General features: G+C 39.6%; 2 protein-coding genes across 7 annotated transcripts in view; one reads left to right on the top strand and one right to left on the bottom strand.

The window, feature by feature from the left end:
• Positions 1-416: 416 nt before the first annotated feature.
• LOC131686143 (histidine protein methyltransferase 1 homolog) lies at positions 417-3795 on the top strand. Its single transcript, XM_058970323.1, has 5 exons — positions 417-624; positions 684-1072; positions 1131-1366; positions 2057-2233; positions 3657-3795. The coding sequence occupies exons 1-4, from the start codon at positions 564-566 to the stop codon at positions 2226-2228; spliced, it is 858 nt and encodes a 285-aa protein (XP_058826306.1). The 5' UTR covers positions 417-563; the 3' UTR covers positions 2229-2233; positions 3657-3795.
• Positions 3796-3992: 197 nt separating this feature from the next.
• The window catches only part of LOC131686141 (rap1 GTPase-activating protein 1), a 521880-nt gene continuing 504913 nt past the window's right edge, over positions 3993-20959 (bottom strand). For all 6 annotated transcript variants that reach the window (XM_058970318.1, XM_058970317.1, XM_058970321.1 and 3 more), the window contains one exon: positions 3993-4560. In XM_058970318.1, the coding sequence (XP_058826301.1) occupies positions 4420-4560 (141 nt within the window). In that variant the 3' untranslated portion in view covers positions 3993-4419. The remainder of the gene's footprint in view (positions 4561-20959) is intronic.

Raw genomic sequence — 20959 nt, 5'->3', positions numbered from 1 at the left:
AGGACGAACGGGAAATGCTGTTGCGGCGGCTACGGTGCTCAACAAATTACATTTCAAAACAGCGCGCATATAGCTCTGCGAATAATATTAGAAACTACTATGTTTTACACTCTTTTCGCAAGATGTTTACTCATCATCTGATAAAATGATGATTTTCCTCCATTTTCATAAACAATTATCAACAAATTGATCGGTAATTTGGTGTTTAAAAGTCATTTTTTACCAATGTTTACAGAAAATATATGTACTATGACAGAACAAAATAAAATCAGCAACACTTTCCTTCCAGCGCTATCTGCGAGCGGTTTCAACGTAGAATCGCCAATGATGAATTCGTTTGTTAATTGTGGTACAAGCGTTCGTTACCAGTGGCGCTGGTAGTGGTTAGAAGAACCTTTTGGTAGGTGAGCGAAATTCACGCTGGTGTTTGTGAGAAAATTTTGACTCGACCGGCGCGAGATCGGAATTTATTTACGTTCGAAAAACATTCGATACCACGAATAACATTTTTGTAAATTATTAATTAATTACACGATTACCTGTTTATTTTACCATTTTTCATCATGTTTCAATTTTCGTTCAACGATGATCGAAGTTCTTGCAGTGACACAAGTACGATTTCCGGTAAGTCCTCGGCGAGACATTTTTGCAACTTCATTATCACGGAATCGATCTCGTTTCAGAGCCACTGGCCCGATTTGAATGCATGGAGATAACGGAACCAAGAAAGCTATTGCACGGTATAAGCTTGGAACCGGACAACTTGCACGTATTCGTTGCCAGCGTGGACATTCAGGTGGAATATATAAACTGTCTAACGCTACCGCAAGAGGATCTATCCGATGAGATTCAGACGGCGGAACTGGACCATTCAGATCTGATTCCGGGAAAATATGAGGGGGGCATGAAGGTATGGGAATGTACCTTCGATCTGGGTGAACTGATGGCTGAACGGGAGGAGTACAGGAAGCTGTTTCAGAATGCGAAAGTGCTTGATCTTGGATGTGGTTCCGGAATCCTTGGAATTTTGGCGGTGAAGCTTGGCGCTGATACGCTAGTATTTCAGGATTATGTAAGTAGATAATTAATTCTACCATGGACCGAAAAGCGTTCTAATTAGTGTTTTTTAGAATAAAACTGTATTGGAAAAGGTTACGGTGAAGAATTATTTCTTCAACTGCTCTGAGGATAAGGAGAACACATCCAGAACGGTGGCGCGTTTTTATTCTGGAGAATGGGGAAGTTTTGTAGGTAAGGTACAGGAGAAATTTGACGTGATCCTCACATCGGAGACGATTTACAATGACAAGAACTACGGCACCTTGATTGATTTGTTCAAGTGTACGTTGAAGGCGAAAGGGGTTGTGTATCCTTTTGTAAAATATTTTGTTCTAAACGTATTAACTTATTGAACATGGCGTGTGTGTCAGCAGAAGTTCCGAGGAGCAAATCTGCTTGAATCGCTCGAACGCTTGCTGGCACTACGAATTTCAGGCGAACTTTGTTTCCGGCTTCAGCAGGATATCATCAGTGCAATGGGGTTTGCAATCCGCGACTGTCTAACACCTGAATATCAAATGTTCACTGAATCTGCATTTATCGGATCGGATGGTCAAACCGAATGCCAGATCGAAATAACCAGAAGTGTCTAAGATCCGCCAGATGAGCTGCTAAAAAGTACCAGGTGCTGCCTTTAAATAGTCACTGCTCGTCGACATCCACCTGCAGTGTAGCGTTCGAAAGATCAATCTGTTTGAAAATTTTACAGTTAGCTTGGCAAAGATGTGTTCCGGAAGAGGCAATGGATAATGATGCGGGGTCAGAGCGGAGCTTAAACCTGTTGAATAGTTTGCGCAAATTCAGATTGTGCTATTTGCTTTCCGGACTACGGCGATTGGAGCAGACCACTTCGAATAATCGACTGGTGTGATGTAATTGAGTTTTCTTGGCCAAGTTCCTGGTCGAGTGCGTTATACATAGCATACTAGCATATGCTCTTAACTGTAAAACCAAAAACTAAATCGGTAAGAACATCCTTAACTCCCATACTTCATAGATTGCTTGCAGCAAAAACCTACTACTTCGGTGTCGGCGGAGGAATGCGTCTTCTAGAGCAAGCGTTGGACGAGGATGGCACATTTAACTACCGGACGGCATGGAAGTGTGACGATGGCGTTCAGCGAGAGATTCTTGAGATACGATGGAAGCAAGTCGTACCGGAGAAATAATTCATGTAAGGAGTTTCTTTTTGGTTCTTTCGTTGCAGCCCCTTTTTTAATACATGTGTTTAAAATATATATATTCTATGCATTTCCATTCGTTACATCCAAATGTTTTCTCACTTCATTCTTTTTTTTCTTTCTCCGTCTCGTTTTTGAGTAGATGGGATTGGTAGTTGTATTATTTCTAATCCTTCTTTTGGTCTCAGATTCTTTTATGTTGTAACTGTTCATTATCATTCAGTTTAACCATTTTTTTTGTCTGTTTATGTGTGTAACACTGGACATTGTTTGAATTAGTAAACACTATTCTGCATGCTGACATCGAATTTATATTCAATCTATGTGTGTGTGCTGTTTTATCTGTTTTTGCTGATACTATTAACGCTCTAAATCTACTTTTTTGGTAATGGTTATTTTCCCATTTCTGACATTTAGTGATTGATGATTTCTACTTTTTTTTGTTTGCATGTTTCTAGAATGATATTTTATGACTGATAAATCGGAAACGAGCTACCAGTCATCCTGTATCTTTCAAAGTGAAATCAAGAACTGAAATATTTGGGTTTTGCTTCATCGTGAGACAGAGTTTGTGTTTTGGGAATGTTGTTAACTTTGGTATCAATTCTTTAAATGTATTTTCCTCCTTTTTACCCATTGAAAGTACTTCTGGTTTCCGTTCGTCAAAGTTTTCAGAAACATTTATAATTGTGTATTTAAAAACAAATTCAGTATGTATAGCAATAGAAGGCAGTATTTTTCGTACACAGTTATCGGATTTTTTTTCATATTTTATTTTGATAAACGTTTGATCAAAAACAGGCAATAGTCTTACACTTGAAAGATCTTGTATTTTTTTTTCGGTGTATGTTTTATTTTTCCAAAAGTTCGCATTAAGTAAGGCCTGAAAGGTTCAATAAGTGCTGCAATTCTTTGTATTCTTATATCCATTTAGTCGTTGAAGTGGAGTTGTATTGCACATCTAAGGGTTATTTTTTGTTTTGTTACTTTTTATGTTTTCATACATTACGTCTGTGTAATCTAGAGTACCTAATAGCTAGAGAAAACCGTCTGGGTAAATTATCTTAATCTGGATTGATTTTTGCCTTGATCAGCAGTGTAGTGTTTTTTTTTTTGGTTTAGCAATCACTCTCATCAACTAAAAACACTCGCTCCTCGCTTGAGAAGTGCACTCTACTAATAGCCCGTTTTAAAACTTTCCTCCTATTTCACTAAAAAAAATGAACAACATTCTGCTTTAAAATATATCTTTGATTCAACGCTTGGATCGTTCTACAATACACGACAGTCCTCTAAATAGTATCTGATGTATTTTTTATTCATTTTCTATCCTTTTATCTGTATAGTAATAGTATAAATATATAAACGATAATTGACATTTACAGCGCAGTTTTCATTTTTCTCTTCCGCTCGTAGCCAATGACCAAAGAACAGAAAGAGAGAAAGAAAACGGATCCAAAGTTCAGCAGCTACCACCAGAGAAAATCGACGAGGAAGTGGTATCCTCCTTCGCCAACCGTGCACTGACTGATTAACTGAGATGAAAAGCAGCAGGCTGAACGTGCACACATCTATTTACAATGATTACAAGTACTATCAGGTTGAATTAAAATAAACGCTTGTTTTCAAACTAAGGTGAACTAAGAACCGTCTTTTCTTGAAAAGCATACCGACGTTTAATGTGCAACATTAAATAATTACTCTTTTAAGCCGCTTCGATGGTTTAATACAGTTTTTTTAAAGGTTAACAATGAATGGGTGTAAGGGGGTATGAGAGGGAAGGGACTCCTTATATACTAAATAGTTACGAAAAGAACTTCCTAGTGGAATATGAAATAAATAGAAACAATAATATGAAAACGAACTTTTTTACACTAAACAAATAACTTTTTAATTATTTTACTTTCCTTTTTTCATCTAGAAATATTAAATGAGTAGTACCAGAAAAAAAAATTTGATGAGATTTCGTTATTTTTCGACTTTTTTTTGGTCGAATGGTATTCGAAGGAGCTAAAATTGCTCCTTAGCAACAGGCCACGGAATACTAGTAGTGCACAGCACAGTCAACAGATACGGCGATGTAGTTAGCACATGTTGCAGGTTTGTGGTGTATGTGTAGCTTGTGATGGTGGGTAGATTTTTTTTATCTCGTTTTTTTTTTGGTTAAAGCATCGCCAATTTACATTGGTTCCGTTGCCGCTGTTGGCATATATTCCTTTAGTAGATCACGTAGCCGCAGGATTTCTTTACCGGCGGCTGCCAGGTCTCCCTGTAGGGATAGTTCTCGCTCCCGTAACCGTTTGATGTCTCGCTGGCAGGTCTGAAAATAGAAAGAGACAGGTTAGTTTTGCATCCTTTACATTCTTGCTAGGTGAATAGACAATGGTCTTGATGTGTTTCAGTTTATGTTTGGGTACTCTTTTGGGGCTTTGTACACTTGAGATATTCACCACAACCCTTTCAGACTTGTAAAACAACAATGCTAGATTGCTTTAGGATATAGATTATTGGATTGAAGATGATGCATTGGCAATCATAACAAAATAAATGGGGAATTCCCTACTAAATGTGGTATTCAACCGTTGAGTCGTATATTGTACAGAAGATAGCTCTGTAGTCCGCCAATGAGAATTTCAAACTTCTAAATCTCAACAAAATTGAGTTATTAAATGTAGAATGAAATTAATGTATTACTCAAACTCTACAACTGTAAATATAACTTTCAGAAGATTTTTGATTGATTTTTTTGCAAAAAATGTAAATCGGCACTATTGGTCTGAAATGAAAACAATTTCATTTACATTGTGAAAGTCCTTTGAGAGTTAACTTAGCAACAGGAGCTACATATACACGCAGAAACAAACTAAAACCAATCGACCTCAAATTTTGCATAGTTGTTTGGAACTTCACAAGGAACAAAAATGTTCTGAAAAAAATGATACATAATGTTGGCCCACCTGTGCAATCGCCCTTTCCCACTCATTAATATCATCTCAGTAAGCGCTGAGTTTGGCAACTACAGCGGGAGTGCCCTTGACGTAACTATCAACAAACAGTTGTATTGATCCTTAGTGACGAAGAAGTAAGATAAGTATCGTTCTAATGTAAAGCACGCTTGGTTCGGAGATTGTGAGGGAATCTCCAACATCTTTTTCAGGTGAGTATTTTGCTTTACATGACAGTCTGTTTCCGGAAAAAACTAGTTTCTAGCATGCCATCAGTACGTCTCACGTGGTAAGGACAAAAATCGAAGACGTGAAATAATCAAAAATAATCATGTCTGAGCTACTCATTCATTTTTGAGCCTTTGAACGGAGCATATTGTTCTGCGTATTCTACCAAAATGTAATTCACTTCGAGAGTGAAGACCGACCTTTATTTGCCGACGCTGGGTCGGTGCAATAAATTGTGGTTACAGTGAGGGTATTGTTACTCTTTGTCAGTCCCATCAAAAGATCCACGTTTGTTTTTCCATGATTTCTGATCTGTGAAGGATTGCCCAAGACAGGACTCAAATATGTGATTATCATGTAGGATGGCGAAATCTCCCCTGGTATTGAAACAGATCATCCACATCCAAATCTATAACCTAATAATGGTTTTTTTCAGTGGTTCCAGGACTAGTATTGGGCAATATTTAAAAAAGTATCGATACTGGCATATCGATATTTGCAAAACTAAAATATCGATACACTAGAAGTATCGAGAATAAATTATCGATAATCTCGGTATCGATTTTAAAATCCATATTTTTGATTATATTTTATTTTGTCTCGTTTTATCGGGTTTCGGAAATGGGATTTGCGCTTACTAATTTAAGCTAGCATTCAGAAGAAAAACGCCGAAGGAAACATCCGGGGAAATCGTTCTACAGTCGTGATTAGCTGGTTGGGCCACAACTTTGTCCAACTAACGAATTAGATTCGCTAGTTGGACCGACTGACAAATGTCAAAAACTCTACAAAGGAGATGTTGTGGCAGTTCGCGTCTCTAAATATTGTCAGATTGATTGTCAAAGTAAATTTGACACGAGATTTTGACATTCAGATGCCTTTTAGTTGTACAATCAACAATGGTCCAACTAGCGGAGGTCCAACTAAAAAGCAGTTCAGTTAACCCATTATAACCCAGGGGTTTGAAAAAGTGAGCCAAATGCAGTGATATCTTCAATTCCACCAAAAAATGTATCAAGGATTATGGGAAAAATAAAACCACCGCTTAAAATGGTTTTGAGAATGAAAATATCTCGTGCAAAAAAATTCGTGCGTTTAAATAAAAACAACAAATTTTAAGTTGTTTGACATATTTCTTCGGATTTTCTGATAGACAACACTTCTTTTACACCTGTAGGAACGTTTTGTCACATAATGGAATTATTAGCACGAATTCCAACAATAAAATTCAATTAAACGTATTGCTTACTTTTCAGCCGCCATTTTCCCCAACTATACATGGTTCAAAAATGTAAACAAAATTATAAAAAATGGCAGTTGTCTTGTTTCACAATGAAATATGAGATGCAATGATCCCATTAGTGCAATAATAAAGCAGTTAGATGCCAAAATTCTGTAGTAAATACGCGTAAAACGATGGATAGTTCTGCGTATGAAATTTCATACGCTAGGATATAATGGGTTAAAAAGTGTCCAACCAGCGAATCACGACTGTACTTTGGATCAAAATAAAAAGCATACTCATTCTGATTTATTTTTCAACACTCCGAACTCAAAGCCCAAAAAAGTTACACGGAGTCCCAAGCCACAAAATTAGTCGTAATACTAGTTTGAGTTTGAACCATTCTACAACAGATTGCAAAAATCATAAACCTCATAGATAAACCCAAGTTACAGATGTGCTTAGATTCCACAAGATTGAACATCGGTTAATAATAATGAACATGAAAATTCAATTTTTCCGTGACAATTTTTTTGTCCTTAAAATACCCTGTATTTATGCAAAGCATAACTAATTTTCGAGCATTGGTAATATCCCAGCGGAACAAGGGCATTGAAGGAAAAAATAAGAATCTGGCAACATTTTTGACAGAATTTGAGTTTTTTGTGTTTAAATAGTTGTGCTAATTGTTCCTTTTCTTTATAATGACAGTATCGAAAAAAATATCGGGACAGCAGTATCGATACCACAAAATATCAACCCGATGAATATCGATTTAAAATCTCGATTTTCTGGCCCTAAAGTATCGATATTCCTTGTATCGATATCGTATCGCCCAACACTATCCAGGACTGGGAAATTTTTAATTCGGACAAGAAGTACCCGTCCTGCCCAAATTCACATCCATGGCGAGCTCTATAACAAGGGAATGCGTTTCCGAAATCAGCTTCGCTCTTCTCGGTACTATGCGAAGGATTGTCCGTTGTCTACACATTCGACAATAATAATCCAAGGTTCTCATCTCAATGTACCTTATATCCTTTCCGTATTGCTGTTTATAGAGTCCGCTTTTAATTACCCGGGATAGAACAAGGTAACCTGATAAGAATTTGCAGAAGAAGTATGCAGGATCTCTCGTTTTCTTGGACCCAATTGTAGAGATGGGATCATTTACTCGAACAATTTCAGGTACAGGACAACACTTCAATCGGCCAATACTAGTCGTGTGTGGTGTCCGGAGAAAACGCGACCTGGTAGGTACTCTGTACCTGGGCAGAGTTCGGACAGATCTTCTTGGCACAAGCGAATATCCAGCGGCTTGAATGCTCCACGCTCTCGTTGGTACTGTTTCGGTCACACATAAGTCGAGCCGTACCTCGAAGAGTGCTCGTTCATATTTCTCGCCTTAAACCGTCAACGAACTGGAGCCAATAACTGTGTTTTTTGGCTTTCAAGCTCTTCACTGTTTTTTTCTAATGTCGCCTACTCCGTGAAGCTATTGGCTATTCCATCGTTCAGGCAAGTTTACTACGGACTTTTTCGGGTACACTTTTAAGCACTTTTTGTCCCACAATGGGATGGGAAACCATCCGCCGTGTTTGCACCGGGTTTGTGACAGAATTTGATTCACGGTATCGAGAAAAATCAGTACTCTTCCTAAAGAAAGGGTCTCTGTTGAATTTTATTTTCTCGGGTATTGCAGTTGCGTAACTCTTCCAATCAATGTTTTGTGTGACGTCATACGAGGGATTGACTGTTGCTGATGATCTTGAAACATTAGCAATTGATAGTCGCTACCGTGGTGATCAGGGATTCTTTTCTACATGCAATCCAACTGTAGCAATGTCGAGCATAGCATGCTGGTAGTATCGGAATCCGAGGAATTTCACCAGTTTGAAACTGGATTAATCACCCTTATTCTTGTTTACGACGAATGCGAGACTCGTTCGAAAGTGGTTTGTATTCCCGTTTACTACAGCAAAATCAAAAGGGCTTACTATTCGTTCGCATCGCTTTCGAACGAATCTCGTATTCGTCGTAAACAAGAATAAGGGTGAATATTGATTTGTTATCATTTTTTTCAATTCGTTAATTTGACACGGCTTGTTGCGTGAGCTTAAAGGAGCCGTGGCTCTTTTATATTTTTACAGGAAAATAAATAATAAAAAATAACATTTTAATGTGATTCCATTGAAACCTTCGCACGCAATTTAGCTTTGCGAGTGGAGATTCGTTTCCTAGGCGGTGGAGCATGTCCGGCGTCGCTTGACAACACCTGAGGGTCATTCACTGTGCTTCCTTGATCGTCGCTTTCGCCCATAGTATCATCGTTGCTGCTGTCTTGAAAGTTTCGGTCGATAGTTTTGTTATGCTTCTTCGTTTTGCTGGCTGCGGTCGTGGAGATTTCATCCTCGTTGACTGCATTTTGATTGGCGGTGATGTTTGTTGCTACTGGAGTACTAGATGTAGTCGTCGTGGATTGAATATTTGAGTGAATAGCTGTGGGCGTTGAAGTTCTTATGGGTTTCCACGCACGGTTTTCCATAATATGCAGGTTGTTCACAAAACTGACACGTGGCAATTTGATGGTCATATGTGCACAGGGTGGACTGTGCATAGAGGGTGCCATGTTCCAGAGTCACAAAGGAAGGTATGGGGCGTTTTAGTCGCATTCTTACCACCCGAACACCGTTGGGAATGCCGGGGAAGAAATTCCTCCAATCGTCAGTCTTAATAGAAACCACTTCGCCATATTGCGACATGAATCTGCGAATTGCACTATCAGGTGTACCAGGAGACAAATCATGTAGTTTAACGTCGACTGCATTGTCTTCCATAAAGACGGGGACCTTGACCACAATGTTATCATGAAATGTCACATGTTGATGCTATAGACAAATTGATCTAGTAAGACACGGGCGGGCGAAAACCACATGTCTTGAAGTCCATGACCGCTGTGAAACAACTCTTCAATGTGAACTCATCGTACACAGGCTGAGACATCTCGACCGACAAAATGCATATAATACTCACTAGTAATTTGCATATTATCTCAGTAGCATCCAAGCTAAAATAATCGTCCTTTCCTGGCCCGGACGGTATTCCGTCTGTGCTTTTGAAAAAATGTATTCTCGGCCTTACCGAACCACTTCGTCGGTTATTCGAGTTGTAGCTTGCCACCGTTGTAGCTTTCCATCGCTGTGGAAATTAGCTTTTGTGTTTCCAGTCCATAAGAAAGGGGACAAAAAGAACGCAGAAAACTATCCCGGAATTTCTGCACTATGCACAGTATCGAAGCTTTTCGAATTAGTTGTGATGGAGCCGGTGTTCTTTCTCTGCAAGCAATATATCTCTGAGGACCAACATGGATTCATGCCTAGCCGATCTTTCATCTCTGAGGCGTTTGAGGATGGTTTGCAAACCGATTCTATCCACACCGATCTGTCCGTACGCTCGTTGCATGTGTTCATCGCGTACCTTTAAAAGAAGCGAATCACAGAGTAATCTTCCATTCTATTGACGACTTTTGCAATCAGCGCATCGGAAGGAAAAAACAGCAGCAGCAAAGCGACCAACAGCGGACTGGAAACAGCGAGCCGAGCGATTGGACTCGAGGCCCTTAGTGGTGAAAACGAGCGGACTGTCGGCGAGTGGTAGTCATCGAACCGGGCGTAAGATCACACGAGTGTTATTCGTGGTTGTGCATCAGCCCAGCGATTAGTCTCGTTCGTGTTCGGGGCTCGCAAAAATTTGGCGAGAATGGAGAGTTACGACACAATGGATCACTTCTCCGTTGGTTTCAGTCATATCTGGTAGGCCGTCAACTTAGCGTGAATATAGGCAACGATCACTCTGAAATGTTTGCAGTCTGGCATCATCCCACCGGGAAGCCATCTCAGACCACTCATTTTTCCGCTTTACTTCAACGATGTGAATTGCAGACTCAGTGGACCACGCTTGTCGTACGCCGATGACGTCAAGATATATCCGTATCAAGACTAACAAACGCTCACATCCTGCAGAAACAAGTCGATGTCTTTAGCGAGTGGTGCGTCGATAATAGAATGGTTCTAAATCTCTCAAAATGCACTACAATCACCTTCTCGAGGAAAAGAGAATCTATTAGTTTCGACTACAATCTCTCAGGACTGCTTATTCCGTGAGAATGTTGCGTGAAGGATCTAGGAGTGATGTTAGAATCCAAACTCACTTTTATGCAACATGTCTCATAGGTCATTGGACGGGCCTCACGAAACCTGGGGTTCATATACTACCTAAAGAGCCTGTACTGTTCCCTAGTCCGGTCATCTCTCGAGTATTGTTTGACGATTTAGAACCAGCACTATATGAACGGTTGTGACCGAATTGAAGGTGTCCAACGCAAGTTTATACGATTCGCCCTGAGACTACTACCCTGGCGGGATCGTTTTAGACTACCTAGCTACGAGAGCCACTACCTACTAATTCAACTGGACACCCTCCAGCATCACAGAGACACAGCAAGAGCTCTAGTTGTCGCCGATCTGTTGTCATCGCACATCGATTCTCCAGCCTTGTTCGAACGAGTAAACGTCCAAGATAGAACCAGAGCGTTGCGCAGCAATAATCTTTTGAGAGTGTCTTTTCGGCGGTTCAACCACACAGCGAATGCGGCCATCACAGGATTACAGCGAACTTTTAATCGTGTGTCACACCTGTTCGACTTCAATTTAACTCGTAATGTGATTAGGACAAGGTTTTTGATTTTTTTTAAGAGTTTTTAGATTATAGTACATCATTATTGGGACCGATTGCGGCCTGTTAGTGATTAACGTTTATAAATAAATAAAGAAGGTGATGTACACGACTCGAACCATCCCATAGCATTACTTTACTAGTTCGTTTCAAATCGCGCGCGAGATAAGCTTTGCACACACCAAAGAAACAAGTGCAAACTCGAACATGATTAACGGTGTTTAACCGCTTATTGTAGCGTCCGGACGGTATAGCCATGATGCTGCTCGCTTGGCAGGCGAGCGACAAATGATACAAACGGACACGCACCACTTCCATTTATAACTTCACGTATTTGTTTGAGCCTCTTAGGTACCACACTCCACATATTGACGGATCTGGTTAACCAAAGATTTGCAATCATGTTGTAGCTGCTACGGCGTTAAAAAGCAGACTGATGATTTTTTCTTCTGGATCATGCCTTATACGTGTGTCGCAGTTCATTAGACGACGTAACAAGGATAACTACACTAGCTCGCTGTACGCTCGAATAGTACGGACCAATCAGGGTGCAGATAATTACTATACTTTCACAAAATCCATTATTTCCGTTTTTTCAGCTGCGGTCTCAAAACCAAGCTTTTCACTCCAAAAGAAACGATGGACAGTGGTACCGTGACAACAAAGTGGATTTCATCCATCCAACTGTCCGCAAATCTGCCAAATTGAAAAATATTTGGCAATCATCAAACGGAAGTTAAAGAAAACTGGAATGACAACTGAGGACACTGCACAAGTTGCTCGATATTGGAACCCTGAGATGCCCCTGAGATTGACAGGGCTTTTGAATTGAGTAAGTAGGAATAATTTTGTTTTCTCGTCTTTCATCTTGCTCAACTTTTCAAAGACTGCGAATATCGGGGCGAAACTTTCACCGCTGAATCAATCTGCATTTTCCAGATAATTCATTATCACAACATTCCAAATCCGATCCGATAAATAATGTGTCGGAATTTTAAGTGAAGCAAAATTCATTTATTTAATGAAAAATATCTTCTGGTTGCTGAAAGTCCCGATGGTAACTGGAAAACGCTGGAAGGTAACGGCCAAATTAATGATGATTGAAAAGTCTCATTCTCTCCGAATTAACTTGAATTGAAATTTTTTTAATATGTCTAGGTTTGAGACTAAAATTAAGGACATTTGAGGTATAAGGGACGCTTCCCAAACTCATCAAAATTAAGGACGCATGCTTTAAAATAAGAATGGTTGGTAAAGAATAGAAATGACTACCGCGAGATAACCCGATGCATTTCGTTTCGCTTTCATTTCTGACGGTCGAGAATAGACTAAAACTGAGGGTTAGGGTTCAATTAACTGAAGAGCTCGGGCATAGTTCTGTAGAGACAGGATCATGTCGATGTAAAGAGGCATTGCATCGTTCGCAACATTGCGCACTGGTTCTCTGGATGGATATTGTTCCCATTCACGCAAACTACGACTATCAATCGCAAGCTCACCAAGATGTTTCAAGACGAAAATGTTACGCTTAAAACAATCAACCAACCTTAACCGTTATGCGTTCAACAAAAAAAACACCTTTAACAGGCCAACGAGTGTACCCGGGTACCCACAAATTGAAATGCTTATAACTAAGGCTTCGTTTAACCGATTTGGACACTTTTAGTTGTTTTGGATTCAGGAACTCGTCCACCTTTTGATTCTGTAAAATCTAACCAGATTAATGGATCTGATTCCCGGTAATCCGAATTTTCCGGAGTAATGTTCCAATACTAGGGTAATAAATTTTAATAATGTCCTAGCATGAGCATATGAGTATCAAAACTCTTCAAATTGTCTCAGAAGTCTGTTATTTATTGTTACGGGACCCTATGGAAATTTGAAAAATAGAATTGGAATTTGAATGGCCACTCACGGCCCCACGGGAACCTGCTCCGAAATGTCCGTTCCGGGGTCCAATCACCAAATAGTTTAAAAACTATGAGATACAACCTACTGATGCAATTCCAAGAATTTTGATACCCATATTGCTAGTATTCCATTGAAATTCACAAATAGTATCCCAGCACTGGAATCTGCTTCCGGAAATCCGGATTCCCGGGAACCGAATGAAGTAACCCGATTCATTTTTACCAAGTCCAAAAGCGGATGAGATTCTGAATCCAAAACACACAAAAGCATCAAAATCGGTTGGAAATTACCTTAGTTGTTGGCATTTCAGTTTTGTGGGAACCCGGGTACCCACGTTGGCCTGTTACGTAGTAAAAAAAATTCAGGAGCCCCTCCTAACTCCCCCCTTACTATATCAACCATATTATTAACTCAAAAGCTTGACTTAGTGAAGTTCTAAGATGTCACAAAGTTCATTTTCCAGCTATGGATAAAACATGGAAATTTTATTAATTGAAACCTAAAAAGGTACCCGGGTACCGCGTCGGACACATAACGGTTAATTTGCACTATAATATATTTCTCCTTGGTGGAGAAAAATTTGGGTAAAAACTATTTTTTCTCCACTTACACGCAAAAGTGGTTTACAAAAATTTTCTCCTTAGTGGATTTCTCCCCCTTTTGCTAAAATTTAATATTTTACATTCCACTAAGTCGCTCAAAATGGTTTAAAAAATTAAATTCGTTTAATTTCACGAGTTCTTCCCGTGTTAACGTTGGCTGCTCCCTCAGCGGTCCTAAGATATTGGCTAGTGAGGTGAGTTTTGCCCCTTTGTTGGAGTCTCCCTAGTGACAGTGGCGACGAATTCTTCGTTCCCTGTAAAGAATTCCAGAAGACACCGCAGTGTGCTTCCCCGGCAATGCTGACATCCTGCCACTCTGCTTTTCCTGTCGGTTGTGTAGGAGGACAATGTTTGTTTGGCTTATCTTCCACAGCGAGAGTGGCTGGTGCTTTTCTATTCTTTGTGGTTTCCCCGGGAAAGTGAAATCAAACCGACAAACCGTTAACAAAGGAAAAAATTTACAGTCTTATGTGAACGGCACTGAATAGCGGTGCATATTACGCTTTGCAAATGTGAGTCTATTTTAATAATTTTTCAACCAACCAATTTCTGATACCCTGGCGAGTTACAAAAGGAATGAAAGGGTGTGTCTCATTTTAACTCATTAGGTAATAAAAAGCGATTAAATTGTCGAGCAATAGCTTGGGTTCGCATTTCTGTTTGTTTCCAGTAAATATTAATGTTTCCCTTAAAGTTTATCTCTTGGGCTTTAAAAATCTCCGGGTGGTAACCCTAGAAGTATGGTTTTGCCGAAGCAGCCAACAATAACGACTGTGCAATCAAAATAGTGTCACGAGATTCCGCAAACATTTTTTTCTAACTTAGACAAACTTCATGGAACCTGCTCCGAGTCATTTTCCGAACTATAGTATTTGATGAATTCACCAAAATTTTATGCTGATCTCGCGCATTTTCCCACCGCCTTAGGGCAATGCTTTTGGTCATCTCAAACGGTTCATATGCTTGCTTGTGTGTCATGCAATTCATCACTCAAATGTACAGAAAATGGTCGCTTATTGATTTATTAATTTCCTTTACTAGAGTACTAGTGACAAAAGAAAAATTTAATTTTTTATCATTTTCCTTCCACTTTGCGAAAAAAAAAAATAAATAAATGCAGTCACAGCACAGTTATGTTGTTTTTTTGTTCAAAAGTCTAATCATAGGCTGAACTGGTAACACTGTTGTGAATCGGTTTGTTTATTTTCGTGCTCGTATTTTGAGTCTTTGTTGGTGTATATTCAGTTTTTGTTTCAATTAGAACATAGCTGATGGCGCCGATGGTTGGGTGGTAAGCGTGACTGCCACCCACCCCAGTTGGTCTGGGTTCAATCCCAGTCGAGGTCGTTGAGATTTTTCAGAGGTGAGAAAAATCTGAGGTCACGCCTTCCTTCGGAAGGGAAGTAAAGCCGTTGGTCCCCCGGTCCATGAGTTGATGGGTCGATATCCAATACAGATAGTGGGAGTGTCACCTCTCTGGCGTCGGTGTTTGGCCTCGTAGCGGAAATAGGCCGACGGAAAATAGAATTGGAAGTAGAAGAAGTAGAACATAGTTTGTGCCGCTGACTAAGTTGCAGTTATTATTAAATTGACTTTTAATTGGTCGAGTCTTGGTCGTGCGGTGACAATTGCCGGACAATTTGTCCACACAAAGTGCCGTCGGTAGTGTTAACCGTTATGTATCCGACGCGGTACCCGGGTACCTTTTTAGGTTTCAATTAATGAAATTCCTATGTTTTATCCATAGCTGGAAATTGAAACTTTGTGACATCTTAGAACTTCACTAAGTCAAGCTTTTGGGTTAATAATATTGTTGATATAGTAAGAGGGGGAGTGAGGAGGGGCTCCTGATTTTTTTTACTACGTAACAGGCAGACGTGGGTACCCGGGTACCCACAAAACTGAAATGCAAATAACTAAAGTAATTTTCAACCGATTTTGATGCTTTTGAGTGTTTTGGATTCAGAAACTCATCCGCTTTTGGACTTGGTAAAAATGAATCGGGTTGCTTCATTCAGTTCCCTGGAATCCGGATTTCCGGAAGCAGCTTCCAGTACTGGGATACTATTTGTGAACTTCAATGGAACTAGCAATATGGGTATCAAAATTCTTGGAATTGCATCAGTAGGCTGTATCACGTGGTTTTGAAACCATTTGGTTATTTGACCCCGGAACGGACATTCCGGAGCAGGTTCCCGTGGGGCCGTGAATGACCATTCCATTCCAATTCCATTTTTTAAATTGCCATAGCGTCCCGTAACAATAAATAACAGACTTCCGAGACAATTTGAAGAATTTTGATACTCATATTGCTAGAACATTATTAAAATTTATAAATCATGTCCTGGTACTGGAACATTACCCCGGAAAATCCGGATTACCAAGCACCAGATCCATTCATCCGGTTCAATTTTTCAATTCAAAAAGTGGACGAGTTCCTGAATCCAAAAAATCTAAAAGTATCCAAATCGGATAAAGGAAGCCATAGTTATGAGCATTTCAATTTGTGGGTACCCGGGTACCCACGTTGACATGTTAAAGGTGTTTTTTTTGTTGGACACATAACAGTTAAGATCTCCTTGTGGTGAAACCGTTGAAGCATATTGAAAAAGCTGATTCGCGAAGCTGCTACTGTTGCCTACCTGTCGGCGATTTTCGCAATGGATACGATCTGTCTGCAGTGCTCTGAACCGGTAACCACTTTGAATCAGCTGAAATGCCAAGGATTCTGTGACAGAATCATGCCTCTATCCTGTTCAACTCTCACGGGTAATAAATATTCGAAATTGGGCATGATTACCGACTCAGCGAATATATTCTGGCTTTGCGACAATAGACCTTTCTCGTCCGACCTAACCCCCTTTTTTCTTATTTTTATTCAAAAGACCACACATTTTTAAGAATATTTCCGTTGAAATGAGACTAATTGGAGCTATCGTGATTTTTTAATGATTTTTTTAAATTTGAAAAATGCAAGAATGTTGAGTATTTTTTTCACCTTTGCAAGAATGGTGGGACTCAAAATGTGTGTTTGGGCAACACTGTTTTGAATATTTTTGCTTGAGTTCCTGGCAACGCGGCAAATGAAGTGGTGAGTCGCGGTACAAAGTTCATTGGTTATGTAAACAAACTAAAGTGAACCTCTCGGTAGAGAACATTGCATGATAATGTTTAACCTCACTTTTTTGGCAGTTCAGAGAGATTGTTTACATGGTCTTGGAATTTTTGTTGATTCGATCATAGTATGAGAAACTTGGTTTGGTTCGCTGCCAAATGTTAACACTTTCCAAACAAGGTCGCTCAGCTGTTATTTTTTATTTGATGTCGGCATCACACATTGTTCCGTTAAATTTAACATTTTTACTTTTCTTGTACATGATTCATCGTAGAAGTAAGGAATTTCTAGCCAAACATTTGAAAAAGGCCCACTGCCAAATGCAAACAAATCGAATTTTCATGTTCTCTATTAAAATCCTGAGACAAAACCTGTGGATATATGTTTTCTTTTTCTTTTTTTCTGTTCATTTGATCTCTTGTCTTGCATAGCCACTCTTTCTTCCTCACATATTTTAAATGGACTGGCTACATTTGACAGTTCCCCCTGACTGCATTTGACGGTTCCCTTTGGCTGCATTTGACAGCTCCTCCTGGCTGCAATTGACATTAGGTTTTTTCGTATCCACACGTCACGTCCCAGTTAAAAACTATCTATCTGGCCATGTGCATAAACCTAACGCAACAATGGATTATGAAGAATTTTGATAATAATTTTATAACAAATTATAAAAGGGCCCGGCTGATATAAAAGTCCTAACTAGCAATACGGTTATTATAAAATGATTATAAAGGATTATTGTAACTGATTCCAAAAGGATTATAAAGGCAGTGAAATACGTACTCAATGAATTAAGGGGAGTGTCTGATGTAAACAATATGCGCAATCAAACTAAATAAAACAGTATTAAATTTTTAAATAGAATTATAATGAATTCGACCAAAACTTCTTTTGCCTTTTTCTCAAGGTTTACGTTTGGCAGTAAAACCCAGCCCCCTGGCAACCCTATACCATCATATGGAGTTTGACAGCGACCGACATATATGGGGCGTTATAGCTATAAAGCCCCAAACAAAGAATTATGTTCGGCACTATGCTCGATATTCAAGCATTCCACACGACGTTTTGCATCTTGTGGGATGATTTAATATCATATCATTCAGAAAATCGACATTTTGTAACTAAATACAGCTTCTAATCATTCGGTTCAAAATCAATGTTTTGCCTTTCATGGCAGTGATGCTGGCTGTACAGAGACGTCGTCCTTGACAGGGGGCTGGTTAGACCCTTTTCAAATGTTTCAAATGTTTGGGTAGAATTTAGATTATTTTATCGTTGTTGCCATCAATTTCATTTGGTTTGTTTTGTTCACAATGTTAGTCGCAGAGCATTTTGGTGATCTATGGCAATTGATGACCTTTACACCCCATACTAGGTCCGCTCCTGTTGCAGCTGTTGCGCCCCGTCCGGCACCGAGTCAACCGATGGTCCAGCCTGCGCCACACTCGTCTGTCGCTATGCCAATGGCAGGGACTTGGATTAAAGGCTAAAAGGTCAGCTACGGCTGGTGGTGTGGCTGCAATCGGTTTGCCTTCGGCCACGTTGGACATTCGGCTAACGGGAATATTCAGCGATTCCGATTCGAAAGAAGCTGCGCCAGTTGCAGACTGCTTCGGTTCAGCAATACGCTCCGGTATCGGACGAAGCTAACACTCCGGCAGGACGAAGGTTTCAATAAGGGGCTCAGGCATAAGTAGCAGAGTCCTTGCACTTACTGCTTGTCGAGTGAACAATTCCGACGAAACCACAGCCACTCTCGCCAACTTTGATCACCGTTATAAGTGCGACGTCAGCGGTATAGTGCCAGGAATAATCGAGAAGAGTGCCAGGACTAACTTGCCAAGAGCTACAAGATTAAATAGCAGAGCGTTTTTAAAGTGGCCGTAGTATAACGTAGAGGCTTTAGGCATATGATTTATTCAGCAGAATAAGATAGCAAAATTATCCAAAACATAAGAGCTGGCTGCCGAAGTGAATCCACACACATCATCACCTACAGAGGCAAGCAATATTGGAACGCAGCGAAATTCCTCACAATGAATTGATCTCGTTAGATGAAATTCCAGGAAGTACAATTTTCATAGCATAATTTAATCGACCGAAATTGTAGTCCTCAGCCGAGAAAGAGACTGATAGGGTAGCAGCAGCTAGGAATTTTCTTTCGAAAGCTAGCAGTGGTTTCGCGTATCCTGCTCTAAGTAGAGAGCGTTAAGACAGATCTCCGAAGCATGACAAGTGCTATCAGATGAGAAAAAACGTCGCATCTATGACCAGTACGACAAGGACGGTCTGCTGACCAACGGTTCCGTCCGGTACCACCATAACACACGGCACCGGCGACACGTATATTCACAACATACTAATTACTTATCCTTCCGAAAAAGTAAATAAATTGACTATGAAATTTATCATTCGCAGCCTAGTTATTTCGTGCCAATTTGAACAAGACAGCAGATAGCTTTTTTGCGGTGCCAAAATGATGGCAACTCGGGATATAATATAAATTTACATATAATTTCTCCTCCCTGATATTCTATCAGAATGTATAATGCTCTGCATTATTATCACTCCAATCAAATCCTTCTTACTCCTTATCGTCAGTGCCGAGCGCTATTCTGCATTCGCCGGCTAAATCAACGACAATGCGATAATCGACGAAACTTTTGCTGTAATGGAACTTGAACACGAATAATAAATTAGGGTTACCAACCGTCCTTATTTTAAAGGACATGTCCTTATTTTCGAGGTTTTTGGAAAGCGTCCTTATTTTACTTCAAATGTCCTTATTTTTAGTCTCAAACCTTGGCATATACAGAGTGGTTCAACATGCTGGTTTTACCAAGGCATGTCATTTTATTGTAGTTTAGTATTGTTTGCCACCACAGTATGCTCACGATTTTCAAATTATTCAACTATATTTCGAAAACCAGCGATCTGTGAGAAATGTGTTTCGTGCACTCCGTCCATAATATGGTCGATATAATCGGCCAACTGATTCCACTATTCACCATACAATAAAAGAGTGAAAGTTGCAGTTCTCGTTATTGGATGGTTAGCGAACAAATCGACCACATCCAGCACGCATTGAAGAAAACATTGACATTCCCATTGGAAAACAACTTTACTCGACTAATTAGCCAGATACCACTTGAAATACTCGAATCCATCACCAAAAATTGGACCAATCAAAAGGATTACCTCAAGCGCCAACATGGTCAACGTTTAAAAGAAATTGTTTTCAACAATAAATGGCAAAAATGTTCTTTCGATTGACAAATAAAAACGTCATGATGAATCACCCTGTATTAAATTATTCAGATCAACTTATTCCAAGAGAATCAATTTCAATTGTCAATTTCAAATACTTTCCAGCGATTGTTTTTGTTAATGCATACTCTCGGCGACTCATCCCAACCAAAAGTTCTTTTACTCAGAAGTAATCAAAATTTGTTGGATAACTCGATATAGCCAAAGATGTTATCTTCGTTCAATATTGGCACTACACCATTCCAATATGTCTCGATCAAGATTCAACGTCCAGTTCAACTGCTGGAACATAAGCAGAATCCCGACTTTTCAGAATTCTGGCTCAAGTGACAACTGTTCAGGCTCCAATTCCGAATAGATTTGGCAGGATGTCCTTAATTTGCTCTCAGTCCATTTGGTAACCCTAAATAAATGATTATTCCACTCGAAAGCGATAACCTTGTTGTCCTCATGTTTGCTGCTATCATACGCTGGTAGGCATTCTGACCAATGGAAACGTTCTTCGTTATGGGCATTGAACGATCAAAATCATTTCAACAGCTTATCATCGACCGTATTCGTTACCTATAAATTTCAGGTAAACTTCACCACCTAAAAATGAATAATCAATCTGATCATCTTGTTAGGAATTAACCCACGAGCAAACAAACAAATGTGTACAAATGTGATAAGGATCCATCATCCAGAAAGCAATA

Source organism: Topomyia yanbarensis, chromosome 2, assembly GCF_030247195.1.
Source record: "Topomyia yanbarensis strain Yona2022 chromosome 2, ASM3024719v1, whole genome shotgun sequence".
NCBI classification, from domain to species: Eukaryota; Metazoa; Arthropoda; class Insecta; order Diptera; family Culicidae; genus Topomyia; species Topomyia yanbarensis.
This window is presented reverse-complemented; position numbering and strand designations above follow the sequence as displayed.